The sequence below is a fragment of the Mya arenaria genome, chromosome 17 (genome assembly GCF_026914265.1).
Source record: "Mya arenaria isolate MELC-2E11 chromosome 17, ASM2691426v1".
Lineage (NCBI taxonomy): Eukaryota > Metazoa > Mollusca > Bivalvia > Myida > Myidae > Mya > Mya arenaria.
Window position 1 is genome coordinate 1,540,001 of NC_069138.1, and position 15,568 is coordinate 1,555,568.

The window sequence follows — 15,568 nt, forward strand, 5'->3', positions numbered from 1 at the left end:
GACGAATACTTAGAGACATCACTTGAAAACGACGATGAGCTTGGGCACGATTTCAACGAACCTCGGAAAGCAATTAGAAAGTTCTTCACTTCTGATAAGCGAAAATGCTTTGCACTTCCTGTCCCTGGTGATGGATACGTTCTAGAAAAATTGGAGCAACTTACATTCAAAGATCTTTCCAAAAGATTTCAGGAAGCAACATCAGAATTTCTGGAATTCATCTTCAGTGAAGAACCAAAACAGCTTTTGATTAACAAACCCTTTACAGGATCTAGTAAGTTGTTATGTTTATGTTCAGGTATACGTTTCAATTAATATGTATATAAAAGCATACAACTCGTGGCTCATTTTGAAATGCTGATATATCTGATCACGTTAAAAATGGTTTAAACTAACGAAATCATGTGCAACATCAACTGCTATCTTTTGTGTCTGTTTAAAGTAGCACAAAATAGTGTCTCCTACAGGTACTTGTGCAACGTCTGATTTAAATGACATCGTCTTCGATCAGTGTGCTTCAACACATGCGTTTGTCATACGCAAACATATCTTGTTCATGAAATTAAATTGAACAGCATTTCATATTATGCTGTTGGTTTTTAGTTATGGGTCAGTGAGACATTATGTATACATTACTTTTTCAAATCAGGGAAACTGCAACTCAGTCAATGTCGTGATGTTTGTCCTATTTCACTATCAACAGTCAGTGGGCACTCATCGTTGGACAATCTATCAATTGCACCAAATCATATGATGTTAGCTGAATGTTTCTTTCGGACTTAACATTTTAATTTTAACTTCATTTCGTTTGAAATAAAATTAAAAGAATATGTCTTTTATGTTTCACCGATTAAAGACCGAACGTCTTTGCCAGTTTTTGGTGCTCTCTTGATGAAACACAATCAATATCTCTATGCAAACAGTTGGTTGCATGATATAAAGTACCCTCAACGTATTTAAGTATCATTCCTTTTCTCTCATGAAGCAAAATAACACAATGAAATTTGATTCCTGAACACGCATGTTCATTTTTAAACAGTGTTGGCTGTCTTGACCGAGCAGTATGTCGAACAATTGCGAAATAACGCTGTGCCAGATGTGGTATATGCATTTGAAACGGTTGCAACAATGGAAAATGCAAATTTTCAAAAGAAGGCATTAGAACAGTTGCATAAGAATTTAGTTGACCAGACCATGCCAGTTCCCTACAGGCAACTTAACGATCATTTTCAAAGAGTACAATGGACTGCACTTGAGTACATTCGAAACAATGTCGTAAAAGACACAAAATATTCTGTTGAACAGGACTTTCAGGTATAAAAGTTATCTGTCATTGTAAACATATACTTGTCGGTGTTCACATTGATTTTTATTATATTTGTTTTGTTATAATGTTACACTAATAATTTTATACATAAATATACATTTAAAAGATTAATGTTGTTCTGCTGTATATCTGCACATCTTTCGAGTAATGATCCGTTAAAAGTAATGTAAGTAGAAATTAGTAAAAACCGAAGATTTTGAATTCAAACAATGGTGTTTTTTAATCCCACAGATTGGACAAGAATTGTCATGATGTACATACTAGAATTAATGTGCAAGTATAACACTTGGTCGGTTAAGTTGGTAATAAGGATATAAGATAAATAGTGGTCATCGAAAGAATCTCTTTTTATGAATGTATTCGGTATTAGGTAAAACCGTTGTGTTTTGGCTTTAAAAAGTCATCCGTTTCGCCGCCAACAATGTAGTTATAAACTATCAGAACAGTTTAACAAAACAATAAGACGAGGAAATGTTATCTTGTTATGTTCAAACCATTGTTTTATCCGAGTAGACATTAACATTCATAATCCAATCGCGTGGCCGAAAATATCTGCTTAGTTTGCTATGCAACATATGTTGGTTTTGTGAAATTAGACGCTGGGTTTTCGGGTCCATTGAATGTGTCTAAATGCCGCTTAATTCAGTGTTAAAGCCGCACTCTCACAGATTGAATGTTTTGACAACTTTTATATTTTTGTCTTGGAACGAGCCAATTTTTGCGAAAACCATGGAAACCAGTTACATAAGACTGCTGAAAAAAATCGGATCTCAGATTTTTATGTTTAAGTTAAAAAATAATGTTTTATGCATTTTTCTTAAACCGTAAGTAACGGTTTAAGCCATAAAACATTAATTTTCGAACGGAAATATGATAGTCTGCGATCTGATTTTTTGTCAGCAATCTTATATCATTGGTTTAAGATATTTATGCAAAACATAGCTTTTTCCAAGAAAAAAAATAATAAGAGTTGTAAAAATGGAATATCTGTGGGAGTGCAGCTATAAGACGTTGAAAGTGAATACATAATGTCAATGAAATCACTACCACAAATCATTTCTGAAATGGCCACGTTCATACCTTTAAGGCTTGATGTAGTTCTAATGCTATCGTGTTTTTGTTACAGTCTGACATGGAAGTTTCATGGGTACAAAGAAAGTCTGCAAATGAGCAAAACATTATCGAATTATGTGAGAACAGTTTAGAAGAGTTACTATCAACGAGTAAGCTGATCAATGGTATTCAAGCAAAATCGTATGCTGTTTTCAGAGGCCACAAACAATTCAAACTTGATTTGGAACGAGTCGAAAAGCAATATCATTCAACGCTGAAAGATAAAGGATATGAGGACAGAGAGGTATACATATAAACTGTTCACTTCTTATTTTTAAGCTATGAGTTATGACACAGTTATCATATCAGTAATAGGATTAAGGACAAACTGTTTTACAGATCGTGTCTCAGCGACAATATAATATACATGTTTTACTCTTCGGATGAATTTTATTCAGTCTTATGCGAGGTTCATTCTATAGTAGGCAGTGTTTCCAGCAAAAAGTCCATCCGCTAATCGTGCCTTACATATGTTGGCCTATTTCCACATTTTATTTGCTCCATTTCTATTTGATTGTAAACTCAACAAGAACTTCAAAACTGTTCTGGAGTTTCTACGGCGGATATAGGAAGTCGGATGGCAATAAGTGTTGCAGATGCATTGAAGTAACTTAAACGAGCTAAACAGAAATCCCGAAATTGTACAGAAAGTAAATTTTAAATGTTTGATGAATATAAAGTTAATTAAATTTCAGATAGCAGGAACTTGGAGTACATTTATACAGACACTTGCAGTGGTTGAGATGGAAATAATTCAGTTAGACACCTCATTGTCGGTAGCAAAGAAAAGTACGTATGTTATTGGGTAAAATAGGTTATGCTTTTATATAGTTTAAAAGTTCAGCTTTGTTGTTCAGCAGAGTAAAGGGGGTCCTAGATATTGGTCAGTACATTATTTTCATAGGTTCATCAATAGTTTTCATTCAAATATATGAAAATCAATGTACATTATTTCGCCTTCACCATGTTATCACTGTCCATTATAAATGTTGTCCAACATGGAATGAATGCATTGTCGACTTTTGAAGGGTCAATAGCGGCTTATTAAGTTTAAATTCCACATGGAGCGCCTCTTTTGAACAGGGAAGTAATACATTTTGCTGTGATTTATCGACGAATAATCATTCATAACCAACACTTGACTGTCGGTAAATGCCAGTGCTATAATAAGATATGCAAATTTATTCAATTGCGCATGCGCAGTAACACTCACGTGAGCATCCCCCATGAGAAAGTTGGCAAACTCTTTGACATTTCCAATACTTTTTGTGAAAAAAATGTTAAAACTTACGCTTTGTGTTGGATTCGATGCAAATGGTGTTGCTTGGATACTTTTTTTTTAAATTCTCATCTTCTTTAAAAATAAAATAAAAAGAAAGACACGAATGAAAAGCGATTGACGGCAATTGTTTTCCGCCGGCTACTGCTCTCGAGCCATATCATTAAAATGAAACCGTTTAATTCAACATAAATTTAAAAAAAGGCTTAACCTTTATAGAAAGGTGAGTTTTGTATTAGATTATACTGAACGTGCCAGGGCGGCAGATATTCATTTAAGTATTAATTCATAGATATCATATTGTAATATTGTAGACAATTTGAACAGTGATTATCTTGCCTTGATCGGAGTACAATTGAACCGGACTCTAGCTAAAGTTGAAACTGCGCAGCTTGTACTTGTAACGCAATACTCATATGTATTATTTATTTAATTATGTTGTTGTTAAAGGCTGAAACAATTATGTAAATTCATACCACTTTTTTAATCACACATTTTGGTGGTTTTGAAATGTTTCGATTAATTAAAGTAAGTTCAACAATGTATGTATTTCTTAATGCTAGCTTATGTTTAATTACTCCTGTTATTCAGCTGCGTGCTTTTTGTCTTGAATTAGGTGTAAAAGAGGAAAACCTACTGGAAATGCAGAGAATGAAGCACGATATGGAGAAACAAAACAAACACTTGCTCGAAGAACAGCGCGAAACTTATGATGCCCAACAAAAAAAGATTGAGAACGAACGAGACAATAAAGACCGGGAAAACCAAAAGAAAATTACTGAACTCATACAACGGATAACAGATCTTGAGACAGATAAAAACGAACGTCAGTTTTTCCAAAAAAAAGTTATACAGATGGAAGAAGAAGACAAAAACAGAAGAAAAGAGGAAAGGCAATGGCAGATTGACGAGCAGCGAAGACGAGATGAGATAGATCAGAAAAGAGAGGAACACTGGCGACAATCGAAAAAAGATGAAAAAGAACGACATGAGACAACTACAAAACAATTGCTGGATTTAATGGAGATGATTCAAAAGAAAAACGAAGAAAAAGAAGGTGAGTTGAATAGATTAAAGACAGAATAAATAAAGAAAGAGATAATAAAGGCAGAATAAAATGAAAGAGAAAACGAAAAGAAAAAACCTGGGATGTTTTGGTAATACATAGATATCATATTGTAATATTCCAAACCATTTGAACAGTTGTTTATCTGGCCTTGATCCGAGTGTCCTTAAACAGGACTCTGGTTAAAGCTTAAACTGCGCTGCTTGTATTTGTAAATCAGTAATGTCTTATTGATTTCATTGTTTTGGTGTAAAAGACTGAAACCATTATATAAATGCATACGGCTTATTTTGATTAATTATGCATACACCACTTTGATGGTACTGAAATATTTCTATTAATTAAAGTAGGTTTAACAATTTATGTACTTCTTAATGCTGGTTTATGTTTAATTGCTATGCAATTCATATACTATTTTTTTTTCTTTAATAAGGGGAAAGAGAGAAATTGCAGACAATGATACACGATATGGAGAAACAAAACAAACAAGTATTCGAAAAACAGCGCAAAACTTACAAAGCACAGCAAGAAAATATTGAGAAACAACGAGACAAGCAAGACCGGGAAAATCAAGAGAACATGACCAAACGCATACAAAAGATAGCAGATCTTGAGACAGAGAAGAACGAACACCAGTTTTTACAAAAAAGAATTATACAGATGGAAGAAGAAGAAAAAAGCAGAAGAAAAGAGGAAAGGCAATGGCGAATCGACGAGTAGCAGAGACGAGATGAAACAACTACAATACCAATGCTGGATTTAATTGAGAGTATACAAAAGCGAAATGAAGAAAGATATGTTGAGTTCAGTAGAATAAAGGCAGTAAATGAACAAAAAGGAATATTAAGGAAAAAAATAACATTGTTTGATAAAATTGCGTATGGATTCAGAGATAAAATTTAAATCGTTACGTTTAGGCCTTAGAAAATATGTGCATGTTTTAACTCTGATACGAGAGATGAAACCCAACAATTTCCTGACATATTTGTATTTGATATTAGTTTCCTTGATGTTTCTGACATTTTGCTTTAAATTTGAGGGAAGTCATCCGTCATAAGGATGTTTTATGTTTTACTGCATTTACGATATTAACGTCGTGATTGTTTCTATGTTTTATCTATATTGGTTTACAATTATGATACGCTTGTTGCCATATGATTATAATGAAATCAAAATAAAGTTAGTATAATGATAAAATGTTTGAAAGGCAGCTTATTCAACAGAACTTGTTTAAAACAATATTTATTTTTTTAAACAGCTGTATGCCTAATATGAAATAAGGCGCTGCCATTACGGGTTTGAAGTGTTATTGCCGGACACTTTAAAGTTTACTTGTTGACTATGTGAAACATATTAGCTGTAAACGTGAAACGTCTTCCGTATACGCTAATGAAACTTTTTAAATAATAAGCAGTTTTGTTGCTGTTAGCAATTTATTTAGTATATACACAACCATCTACAATACTATTGTATACATTACATATAATGCATTACTATATATTTTATATCAAAGTTTGGAGTTGTTCTTCTTATTTAAAGCTGCACTCTCACAGATTTAACGTTTTGACAACGTTTTTATTTTGTATCTTGGAACCAGCATTTTTTTTAGAAAATCCATAGAAACCAATCATATAAGACCGCTGACAAAACATTAGATTGCAGATTTTTATATTTTAGTAAAAAAAAAAAAGTTTTATGCAGTTTTATTAAACCGTTAGTAACGGTTTAAGCTATAAAACATTAATTTTCGAACGGAAATATGAAAATCTGCGATCTGATCTTTTGTCAGCAATCTTTTATCATTGGTTTCTAGATATTTACGCAAAAATTTGCTCTTTCCAAGACAAAAATAAAAACAAAGTTGTAAAAATGGTATATCTGTGAGAGTATAGCTCAAAGTCAAAAACGCTACGCTGCATTTGAGATCAAGTACACGCATTGGAAGAATATATTACAAACAGAAAACAAATGAAAATGATCACATACCAATAATGTTGTACTATTGATTGTATATGAACTTTTTGTAGCCAATCAGGTCTTGCAAAACATCTCAGTGAGTATACAGAATATATATCTTATTTGTTTGTTACAATATATATGCAAAAAGCTACAGAAACATGCTCAGTAGCGAAACGTTTGAACATAAACCCGGTTTAGTGGCAATGGGCAAACGCCAAAGACATATAACACAAATTCACAAACAAGAAACATAGAACAGCACAAAACTCTACAAACAGCACAGTGCATAAATGCTATATATATATATATATATATATATATATATATATATATATATATATATATATATATATATATATATATATATATATATATATATATATATATATATATATATATATATATAATTGGTATGTTTATCAAGAATTGTTAGGTACCGCCTTGGAACGGACGGTAAAATGTAAATTTACTGGGGGTTTAAACCAGTTAATGTGCACAAACCTCACTCTTATCCCAACAACTCTTAATAAAGATAAAACGCAAAAGGTAAATATTATCTTATAACATGACAGAAGAATCTGACAAACATCATGTGTAATGAGCACAATTATCTAAATTTTAATAAATTAATATTTAAAACAACTTTGCTCAATTCACGTATACACTAAAAGAAATCTGTTTTAGACTTTTGACAGTTAAATATGCATGAACGCATGTATTCTTTACAAATTAAGATCACATACAGTGACCCTTTTGTATTGCTTTTAATAAAAAAATGTTGTTGTTTTTTCAACTGGTGGGAAATAGAATTTGTATAAATAAATTAATGTTAAAGTTTTGAAGACTTTTAAAAGCCCAATATGTTATGGCCTTAATTGCTTCTTAAAAAATATATGCAATTAAAGAAAAACAAACAAGCAAAAACTAACAGTATCTGGTTTTAAATGCTAAATTTGGCATCAAATTAACAGAACCGTGTTTTGCAATTGTTTATGGGTCACACTTTGTATTATTTGACTAACATCTTCATTCTCTTGAAATATAGGACTCTGTGCCGCACCCACTGCAAGTTTCAAATCGACTTCAGGCTGCTGGCATATCAGAATCTGCAAAAAAAACATAAATGAAATGTATTTAACAGAATAAAAGTACTAACTACCACTGTGATGGTATGCCAGTTAACAATTATTAGAGGCATACACAATTCTATATGTAAATTTGATATAAGCACAGTGTAATTTCATAGGTTCAAAGATCAAAACAAAATATATAATGATATAATATCATGGCCGCGACCGGAAATAATTTACATCCGGCATGAAACAAAGTCATTTAAGAATTAAAAAAAAAAAAAAAAAGATAAACTTAAAACCCGCTCAAAAAATGCTACGGTTTAGATACATTTTTATAAAGTGATTGTGAAATACTAATAAATCACCGCATGCTGTCTACTCCAATTTATGTTTGACTGGCTGGTCTGTCATCATCCCAATCTCCAACCCGTCGCAAACTAAAACAAAGTGCTAATAAGTTTTTAAGGAATTTGATTACTAAAAAGATGCACTATACTTGGTTGATGGAATTACTAAATAAACTTATTTTCGTAAGGACAATCACTAAAGAGTTGGGTTGGTGAAGATGGCGTTTGCACACAATTGTGTTGGGGGGAGGGGTGACCGTGTGGGATGGAAATCAAATGTGGTGGAGGGGCGGGGAAACCTCAAAAGCTATAAAATGGTCTCAGTTACTACTAGCATAACCAGAAAACACCTAAATTTTCATTATCATATATTATTGTGTGCAAGGGTGTGAAGGGCTTTGGTTTAAACAGGCACTTTATATTTTGGAGGGGTACTTCACACTCAGGGAGTTGGACCCACTTTCAGTCCTCACTCTGACGACAGGTTTCTTGCACACCCGACGTGTGTTTCCAGTCATGCATGTTTCCAGTGCTGGAAAAAAAAACATTCTATACTCACCCATGATAGATGAGTCAGATGCAACATTGACCCACATTTTATTTATTTTATTGGATGGTTTATAAAAAGTATATTATGCCATTTCAAAAAAGCGCAATCAAATATATCAGTATGCAATACTTTAAATTTAAATTGTAAATACATTATTGTAAAAACGCAGTTTTAGAGAAACTATTTCGCGATTTGAATAGTGGTATAAAATTACATCTAATCTACAATGAATAATCTACATCAATTTGTACACAAATTCAAATGTTTAGATACGCAAGAAATAATTCATCAATCATGTTTACTGGTCAGAATAAAAAAAGTCCAACCATTGGACACCGTGCATGGCAAGCCTCGTTACCGGCTTATGCCTTCAGATCGGATTTTTTCTATCCGTACCAGAATCCCATGATAGATACTTACAATCCGATTTAATGACCCAGCTGCATAACTCCGTGTCCGAGGAGATTAGCAAAATATATTTATTTGTTTTGTTCAGAAGTTGATCGTTATTATACCTAATGACCCTTTGTTTATTATAAGTCAAATACAGTTCTTACAAGGGTTTATTTTGTACAGTAAAACTGCGATTGCTTGAGGACCCCATTGACCGAGCTAAATAATAAAGTGATCTGTTGTTTTGAATGACCAATTAGTTCCATTTAAGTCTGTTATGAAAAGTCTTAGAATGTATGTTCAAAATTTGAAACATTAAAGTTTAGTTCGGCACACTGATTATGTATTGCGTTAAAGAAATCTTCCCAAATGCCCTTATCAAGTATAAGGTAAATATAAACAGTTAAACTGAAAATCTGTGTTTCACACCTTTTGAATTTTCTAAATCTTTGTAAACTTGTCAACATATGCCGTTTGTTTGTTTAGGACATACAAACGGCATATGTTGAAATAATGATCTCGAGGTAATCATAAGGTTTCGCGCATGATTTGTGAATTTGGGACAGGCAATGATGTCTGTATATGTGTATTCGTTAATGCAAACATTGAATCATTGATATTTCTTGTATCTGTTTGTTTTTCATCTGAAACAGCTGACATTTCACACAATTGTGAATAATGGTCCTTTATATCATGTGTTTGTACAATACAATGTAGCGTAAACTTTTATTTTTTTTAAATAGCTAGTTATATTTTTGGGAATTTTCCACTAAGAACTCAACCATGCGCTGTGAACTTTGAAAGCATGTTCGACCTCAGTCAGACTTTTAATTGAGCTTTGCAAAGCCTGAAATAGTGACATGGCCGGTTTCGGGTGTAAAGTAGGTATTTATGTTTATTTTATATCAAAATAAAATGTCATTATTCAGTCATGATATAATCAAACGATATCAACATGAGCTAGTTACTTTCTGATATGCATTGGCGAATAAGACTGCATTTATTTTGGTAAGCTTACCTCATGCAAGCGTAATGTTTTAAAGATAGATAGTGGATCTGAAAACTAATAACAGATATTTAGTGTAGCCATCAAAGTCAATTGAAATTTTAAATCAAACAATTATCAATTTAAGCCAAAAACATATGTATCTGCAGAGTTAATCCCTTCAAGGAACGTGCCTTTTCCTTTCTGCAGTTGACTGATTACTCTCTGAGGGCCTAGAATTCAAACTCTATGAAACGAAATAACTATAAATTCATGGTGTTGGCAACGTTAGCGAAATGGTGATGGCAATGTAAAATCAATATTACTTATTGAATGTACTGAATATTGTGTGCGTGTGAGGATGGGGCAAGGCTCGGAGAGTTCTTACCACCAAATACTTACCATACATTACAATCATTAAAGCCCTTATATACAATACACAAGTAAGTAATGCATCAGTCAACTGTTACCACGGCTCCCCCAGGTCCAGGGGTAAGTCCACTTTAATGGCCGTCAACGAGTCTCTCTCGTTATTGAAGTTCCGGTTTACCAGGGATAGCGGGGGAATTGCTGGAAGTTTTCGTGCTGGAAAAGCTTACCTAGAATGTTCACGGGTTGTTTGGGCTTTTTGGTGGGATTTTACCACCAGCTTGTCTCAGTACGGCAGGAAAGTTACCCGGGATTACCGACAGTTAAAGTCCCGCTATTCCCAGGACCTTGGGGTAGGGAGTGGCAGTAGTTACAATTAACTTGTGCATAAAATGTTTATATAAGATCAAAAAGACTCATGAGGTTTCAATAATAGGACATACATGTATAAAATTAGGTCTAAATGAACGCTGAATAATTTCTCTTTCACAATTTGCAATGTGTATCTGTCAATTAAAAACAATACAGCTAAAGATAAGACTAGCCCAATCACTGTTCATTTAATTCGTTCTGTATTTTATTTATTCCTAAAAAAGAACAGCATTGTGACTCGAGTATTTAGAAAGTACAGAAAGTAACGTTTCAGGCTTGTGTATGTGTATTATGGGTCATAATGCAGATCGTTCTGAATATTTAAAACGGCCGCAGCCGTCGGCATGACATCAACAAATTGTTTCACCTACTTTAAGATATTGTTTAGCAGCTTAATATTCAAAACAATCGTTGTAAAATTAATATTTAACAGTTTAAACTGATGCTATCGAACAAAAATGAGAAAACCATGTGAAATAAAAGGAGAAATGGCAATATTTACAGAAGCTCTTTGGAAAAGTATGTCGGAGAATTCGTACCCATTCAATATTGTACCATTCTCATATTTTACCATTTTTTCCAACAGAATAATCGGCGAATGCTCATAAAGCAATAATGTGGTTACTGGTACGAAATATCCGTATATCCGGGAAAACCCGAACATTGGAACGCGAAGATGGATAAAATGTGAAGTTTCTAGCGAAAAGTTTTCAAAATATGTAATTCAATATAAATATTAAAACATGCAAATCAGATAAACTCACTTTACAGGATTTAATCAGTCTTATTTGCTATGCTTTCAAACTGGGAGTAGGATTTTTATGGATTAAGCTCCATATAACCAAAAAGGCGTCCAATGCTCTCTTGAAATATTCACCAACTTCATTGTAGCGTGACATGCAGATTAATATACATTCAAGTTTGTTTTGATTCCATAAGCATTTAGTTTCAGCGATACTTAGTGATTTTGTCGGATGTAATAACTGCTTCAATTACAAAAACACAACATTTTGCTACATACTGTATTGCACTATTTGAAACACGCTTTCCTATTAAAGGGGCTGTCTCTTGTATGATAAAATAGCGAAACAAAAAGAAAATTGTCGAAAACTGACTTAGACTTGGCATCGATGTGTACAATGCATTGAAACTTACTAACTGATGTACCACATAGTTTGCAATTTATTTATGTTTAGCAGGGATTTCGTATTTTTCCATTAAAAAACTTGACTGGGTATTTCTACCAGGTAGAATTCAATCCTTATGCGTGATTGACTAGTCGGTGTTATCACGTGATATTACCGAGGTAGGTGTATAGCTTAATTATGTCACCCGTTTAGTATAAGCCTTTGTAAGCGCAGTGAGTAAGACGCTGGACTACAAATTTGGCGACGCGGGTTCAAACCCGGTTTTTTTACATTTTGGTACTTTTTTTACAATTATGATATCAAAGCGTAACACATTCTATTAGATAATTTTCTTCAGTTTCGTTACAGAAAAAAACGTTTTTGGTGCCAATCTGTGACACAGTCCCTTTGAAATGCAGTACTATTTTTACCGCATGTCTATATATTGAAGTTCCGAACAAAAAAAATACATGTACCTCAGGTGTTTTCGTAATTGAATTTTCATTGGTTTACGGAGGTCAAACCCCGCCCAAAACATGTACAGTTTGCTTGTGGGCATGCACGCGTTTGATATGAACAACGTATGACAAGCTTTTCTGGTGCTCATTTTTTATGGTTCAGTGGTGCCCAGTTTTTTTCATACCTATCACTCCGGCAGGTAATCCCTTGCATACACGTACAAACCGTAAGAGGGCTTGTACAGAAAAACGCTTCGCGATTGTCTTCAAGCCCGTAGTAAAACGTATCGCTGAAAAATTAACATTCATACGTAGTATTGTGTAACCTTTTAATGAAACTTTACAACAGGTATTAATTTGTATTAACACACGCATCAAAATAACTTTTATTTTAAAATATGATCGGATTGCATGCTCGGGACCAGATGAGTTCGAACGGAAATGTGACGAACATTTGGAACAATTGCAAAATGAAATAAAAAAGCAGCGACATGAGAAAATGCTGATTTTACAAAATGAAAATGATAAAAGAGAAAAGGAGTTGAGATACTTAAAATATGAAAAAGAAAGAAAATAAAATAAAAATAAAGGGACATTTTTTGGGAAACCTAGCATTCTTTACATATGGAAGAAAAGGAAAAGACAGATAAAACGAGGAAATGCAATGACGAATTGACGAGCCGCGAAGACGAGATGAGGACGAAAAGAAAAGAAACGAAAAGTTGCATCAATTGAAAAATGATAAAAAGGAGCGATATGATAAAATGCTGATTTTGCAGTGAAAAACGCTAAAAGATCAAAAGAGATGAAGAGAATACAGGAATAAATTGAAATTAAAGAAAAGGAAAGGGAAGATAAAAATGTTTTTGGAAAACGGAGCTTTATACAGATGGAAGAAGAAAAGAGGAATGGAAATGGCGAATTGACGAGCAGCAAAGACGAGATGATTTCGAACAAAAAAGGATCAAAGAGTAGCATCAATTGAAACATGATGGAAAGGAACTATATGAGAACATGCTGATTTTGGCAGTTACTACTCTAAAAAAATCAGTAGAGCTGAAGAGAAAAGAGGAAGAAATCGAAAAAAAAAGGAAAGGGAAGAGAGATTTTTTGAAAACTTAAGCATGAATTCAATACATCCACTTAAATTCTTTCATTCAGGCATGAACGCATATGTGTCTGTGAAGTTTTTATATGACTGATGAAGCACAAATAAATGCCGGTGTTTTGTATTTGTTGATCTTTATTGTTTTTTGTTGTTGTTGTTTTTTTGTTTTTTTACAGTTTCCTTTTTTGTGATTTAAATAAACAATTAAACAACTGTAAAAAATGTTTCGGATTTTAGAACAGAGAACTAGAAGATGGTTTATGTATGCAAAATGTAAAAAATACTAGTATAGGCAAATATACCGCTCTAATAGTTAATTATTCTTTTCATAACAAGCGCAAAACAAAGTCGTTATAACGTTGTATATAGTCCTATGTCATTCGATTACTTTTATCATACTGTTCTATTTTAATGAATAAGGAAGGTTATTTTATATGCAAATTAAAATTAAAGACGCACAATATAGGTTGATGATAATCATTTTTTTATGCATGATCATGTTTAACACATTTGACTTTAATGATAAAAAGCATATGATCTTGGTACATATAAAAATAGCGTTGTTTTGGCGCTCCTTTACCGGGGATTTTGTAGCGACGTAGCTATAAATTTAATTTTGTTTTTACTAAGGTTAAGATTTGCACCTGAATGATATGTTTTTCAATCAATAAAGTCAATTGAATATATTGACATGAAGTGTGTTTGTTTTTTTCCAGTGAGACAGTGGAATATCCGTCCCACTTGGTGTTTTTCTACAAGTCTGCGTGACACTGGAATAACAGTCCTATGTGGGGGGGGGGGGGGTTCGGTCAGAGATTATGAGCTAATTGAAAAGCATTTATCACGGATTTGCTCGAAAACAAATATACTTGGATACTTGTTACAACATTGATCTAGATTTAATAGTATCCTGCTGCCACTGTTAATTAACACACTGATCCATGAAAGATCATTGAATGACTTTCAAAAATGTATAGTTAATTGTACTTTTCTATGATTAATCAGCAGTTAGAAGCATGAGCAGCTGACATAAACAATACAGACTTAAAATATATTTTTTTAAATGTTACATTAATTCATATTGCAATCCCCTGTGGAATATTCGTATATTTAGGAAAATTATCGCCTGTTCAATCAATCGTCAGAATGCAAAACAATTTCACAGGAAAAATCATTGTTGACCAGCTTTCAAAAATCTTCAAAAGAACCTGATATATAGCTGAATATATAGAACACTTAAAAACTGAAGTATTTTTACAAATATGCTAACGTAAAATTGTAAATTGACCGAACTTTAATCAAATTTAGTTTAATCATAATTTATTGCTGATTTCTGTCAACAGTATAAATTGCATACAATGTACACATACACATACTACTGAATGAAATCAAACAAAAAAGCTAATTGGTTGGGCTCCAAGTTATTCCAACATTAGTTTCAACCCTTCACAGGCGTCAGTGTAACGTCAATGATAAAACGCTACTAGAAAATTGTGAAACTCTTAACTTCTTGAATTCTGGAAAATTGAAAATTGGTTGCCAATAAAGATGAAAATAAAATACATTTAATAACATCCCACACCATTTATATCGTGCGTGAGGTTGATAAAAATAGAAACGTTTGGTTTAACTGATATACTTCAATAAACAACACTATTTTTATCGCCTTTCTTTTCCAAAGGGTATTTTTTTATGTACTTAACGATAATATATTAAGTATTTAGAAACAATAACATGCGTTATTTGTTTTATTTACTTCATTTAAAAAATAATCATCTGCATCTTTTGTTTCTTGTCCACAGTCACAAACAAGATTATCTCCAAGAAAATTTATATGGAGATGTTCATTTAGATTGCTGCCAGCATTTCTAATTCGTGTGAGGTTAACATTAAAAGGGTGTCCCAGACAATATAATATTTCGGAACAATGGCGTCTTTGTATGTATATTTATTTCGTGACTTAAAGTTGTTAAGCGTGCTACTGTTGCGAACGTGAATATCAAGTCGGTTCCAGAAATCTATGGAAGATGGAATGGTTGATT

At 32.9% G+C, this 15,568-nt stretch overlaps 1 protein-coding gene across 1 annotated transcript in view; it reads left to right on the forward strand.

Moving 5' to 3' along the window:
- The window catches only part of LOC128223733 (guanylate-binding protein 1-like), a 6,358-nt gene extending 138 nt beyond the window's left edge, over positions 1 to 6,220 (forward strand). Inside the window, exons 1-6 of the mRNA XM_052933080.1 lie at positions 1 to 274; positions 1,040 to 1,314; positions 2,454 to 2,684; positions 3,136 to 3,229; positions 4,336 to 4,776; positions 5,219 to 6,220. The exon at positions 1 to 274 is cut by the window's left edge and continues 138 nt beyond it. Coding sequence (XP_052789040.1) covers positions 1 to 274; positions 1,040 to 1,314; positions 2,454 to 2,684; positions 3,136 to 3,229; positions 4,336 to 4,776; positions 5,219 to 5,505 — 1,602 coding nt within the window. The 3' untranslated portion in view covers positions 5,506 to 6,220. The remainder of the gene's footprint in view (positions 275 to 1,039; positions 1,315 to 2,453; positions 2,685 to 3,135; positions 3,230 to 4,335; positions 4,777 to 5,218) is intronic.
- Positions 6,221 to 15,568: the final 9,348 nt, after the last annotated feature.